This window comes from Helianthus annuus, chromosome 11 (genome assembly GCF_002127325.2).
Source record: "Helianthus annuus cultivar XRQ/B chromosome 11, HanXRQr2.0-SUNRISE, whole genome shotgun sequence".
Taxonomy (NCBI): domain Eukaryota; kingdom Viridiplantae; phylum Streptophyta; class Magnoliopsida; order Asterales; family Asteraceae; genus Helianthus; species Helianthus annuus.
Genome location: NC_035443.2, coordinates 71,153,530 through 71,156,483, shown reverse-complemented (window position 1 = coordinate 71,156,483; position 2,954 = coordinate 71,153,530). Strand labels below are relative to the sequence as shown.

General features: G+C 36.9%; 1 protein-coding gene across 1 annotated transcript; it reads left to right on the top strand.

Moving 5' to 3' along the window:
• Positions 1 to 398: 398 nt before the first annotated feature.
• LOC110890438 (REF/SRPP-like protein At3g05500) lies at positions 399 to 2,251 on the top strand. The gene is made up of 3 exons (XM_022138046.2): positions 399 to 577; positions 1,369 to 1,593; positions 1,692 to 2,251. The coding sequence occupies exons 1-3, from the start codon at positions 539 to 541 to the stop codon at positions 2,115 to 2,117; spliced, it is 690 nt and encodes a 229-aa protein (XP_021993738.1). The 5' UTR covers positions 399 to 538; the 3' UTR covers positions 2,118 to 2,251.
• The last annotated feature ends 703 nt before the right edge of the window (positions 2,252 to 2,954 follow it).

Sequence of the window (2,954 nt, the reverse complement as noted above, 5' to 3'; positions counted from 1 at the left end):
GTATTTAATTACATCAATATTTAAAATTATGATACTTATAATTTATTTGGAAATAATTCAACTCGCGTTTTTTCTCTAAAAATGAGACGATCACATATTTTTTTTAAATGTTTTTTGTAACTATTTGTCGTGTGAGCATTCATGCATCACACTTGGTCAGATTTTCATGTTTTTTGGAAGTTGGAACCTATGGCTTAACCGCTTAAGAACTAGTATAAACATTTTAGGTTCAATTTGATACTGATTTAATCATTACTTAAAGTCAAAGTTGAACATGTAACGGAGCATGCAAGATGTATAGGGGTTGCTTTTGTCATTTTAGATCAACATAGGGTCCAAAGTGCAAACATGATTATTAGTTTCTTTCAAATGGCAGTCAATACACGCTTTCTTTCACACGCTTGAATCGAAAGTTCGATAACTCGCTCTGTATAAATGCATATTCATCGGTTGATCGATACTCAAGTATTACTCACATTCAAATTCAATCAACGATCAGATATTGTTAATAAGAAGATTCGAATTCTCTTTCTCGATCATGGCCGAAAACAATGTTCCTGTTACCAATCAATCAGAGGTTCGTCTTTTCTTACCATTAAGGCATTAGTTAATCTTAATATATATCTATTTTTTAAACAATTGATTATATCTAGAGTTACGAGTGATTGTTTGGGTTCTTTTGAAATCGAATAAACCTAAATTTACGAATCAAAAGTCGAGTTGGATTTTCTTCTTGTGGAATTGTTTTTTCTGGATCGCAAAATGTTCTTACAGCAATTGAGCAACCGATTTGAAATATATCAGAATCTGAGTTATGATTCTTTTTTTTTTTTTTTTTTTTTGCCACAATGAGTTTTTGTGGAAGACGCTTAAATGTTATAACAATGAATTTACATCGACATAGTTGGTAAACGGGCAACAAGCTGCGTCACTATCTCTTTTTTAATATCAAAACTAAGCCTTTTAAAAATATAATAACAATAATAATAATCTATGCAGTTAATGCGATATCCATGGGATATCGGTAGTTTTAATACGATGCAGAATTTATATATAATTTAACACTAATAATTCAGTGACATATTGGTTATATCGGTCAAATATCGGTGATATTTCGGTCAACATCGCCGATAATATAGGTACCGATATTCTGACCGATATTTTACTAGGGGATTATATCACTGATAAGGCCATAACTAAATGGGTCTGCGGGTTTGACTAAAATTGACCCGAACCTGTTTTGACTAAACTCAAAACTCCCATATTCTTTGCCTTATCCTGAATTCACACCCATAAGGCCATAACTAGACTGTTTCTTGATTACAGTAACAATATTGGTATTGGTTTATAATTCTTTGTTAAAAACAGGTTGAGATGGAAGAACAGAGGTTGAAGTACCTGCAATTTGTACAAATGGCAGCTCTCCATGCTCTTCTTTATGCTTCAAAAGCATATAGTTATGCCAAGAACAACTCCGGTCCACTCAAACCCAAGGTGGAGACGATAGAGGGTACCCTAAAGACCGTTGTCAGCCCTGCGTACGACAAGTACCATCACGTTCCTGTTGAGGTCTTAAAGTTTGTTGATCGTAAGGTGAGCTGATTCACCTGTCATTTTTTTTTTTGCTAAAACGAATCAACTTTTTTACGATTATTTATGGTGAATTTTAAAAACATGTAACTTGATTTCAGGTAGATGAGACGGTTGACAAATTCGGCAATCGGGTGCAGCCTTTTGTGAAACAAGTGTCAACTAAAACCAAGAACTTGTCTGCAGAGGTTAAGACTGCTGGGCTGGCAAAAACCGCGTACACAAAGCTTGAGCCGACTGCTAAAGGACTCTACACAAAATACGAGCCGGTTGCTGAGCAATATGCTGTTTCGGCTTGGCAATCACTGAACCAGCTTCCACTCTTTCCTAAGGTGGCTAAGGTGGTGGTGCCAACAGCTGCTTACTGTTCAGAGAAGTACAACCAAACCGTGCAGCAAACAGCAGAGAAAGGGTACAAGGTTTCTTCGTATCTTCCGTTGGTGCCGACCGAAAGGATTGCTAAGGTGTTCAACCCTGTTGAGCCGGTGGGCACGACTGGAGGTGAAGGGGTGGTTGTGTCACATTAGGGTTGTATGATGTTGTGGTTTGATTGTTGTGATGAAAGCTGGAATTAGATATTGTGTAAATGTTTGTTTTGGTTTATGTTCTGTTATACTACGTTAGATCTATTTTTTCGCATATAGTTTTGTGTTATGTTCAAGCGTATTCACATTAAACTTTTGTCTTGGTTTGCCTTGAGAATGAAAAAAAATGATGATGATGATATCGATATTAACGGAGCCTGTAGTGCGGCATGGGCGTCCAAATTTAAAGGTGCAACAAAAAGGCAGCCCATGCGAAACATAGGCATAGCTCATTCATAAACTCAACAAAATACACATGACCTTGCGAGACATAGTTCATTCATAGGCTCCCACGATAAACTGCACTTGCCAACTAACTCGACCCATCGTCGTTGACGCATGTTCAGTTCCTTCTGCTTGAAGATATGCTCGAGAAAGTTTTGGATCACAGTAAAAACCCTATGCTCTCTCTCCTATAGGCGATTCTTCTTGTTCTTCATGAATCCTATGTTTTTCTTCGTGATCTTGTGTATAACAATCTGTGATTAGAGGTTTGATACTTCAAATCTCTATAACGAACTAGTTAGCACTAGGGATCGATCTAGAACTAGGGTTTTTCGTTTTTCTTCTCATAATCGCCGCTTTAGTTTTGATTCAGGAACCCTAATTTATTAAACTGGTAGTCATTGATTGCGGTTAACTGAGATTAATTTAGCTAGATTGATGCTCAGGTTTAATCGATCAAGGGTTCAGGTTTCGAACTAGGGTTTATAGGATTAGGGTTTTTCTGTTTTGTTTTGGATTGTGGCGGCTCTAGGGTTTGGTGTAGTGTGCATGCTT

Bases quoted from the DNA above. Each gene is read 5' to 3' on its own strand.
- LOC110890438 (XM_022138046.2), top strand. From the start codon at position 539: ATGGCCGAAAACAATGTTCCTGTTACCAATCAATCAGAG. The intron at 578-1,368 runs GTTCGTCTTTTC...TGTTAAAAACAG, and splicing joins CTGTTACCAATCAATCAGAG to GTTGAGATGGAAGAACAGAG. The intron at 1,594-1,691 runs GTGAGCTGATTC...ACTTGATTTCAG, and splicing joins TAAAGTTTGTTGATCGTAAG to GTAGATGAGACGGTTGACAA.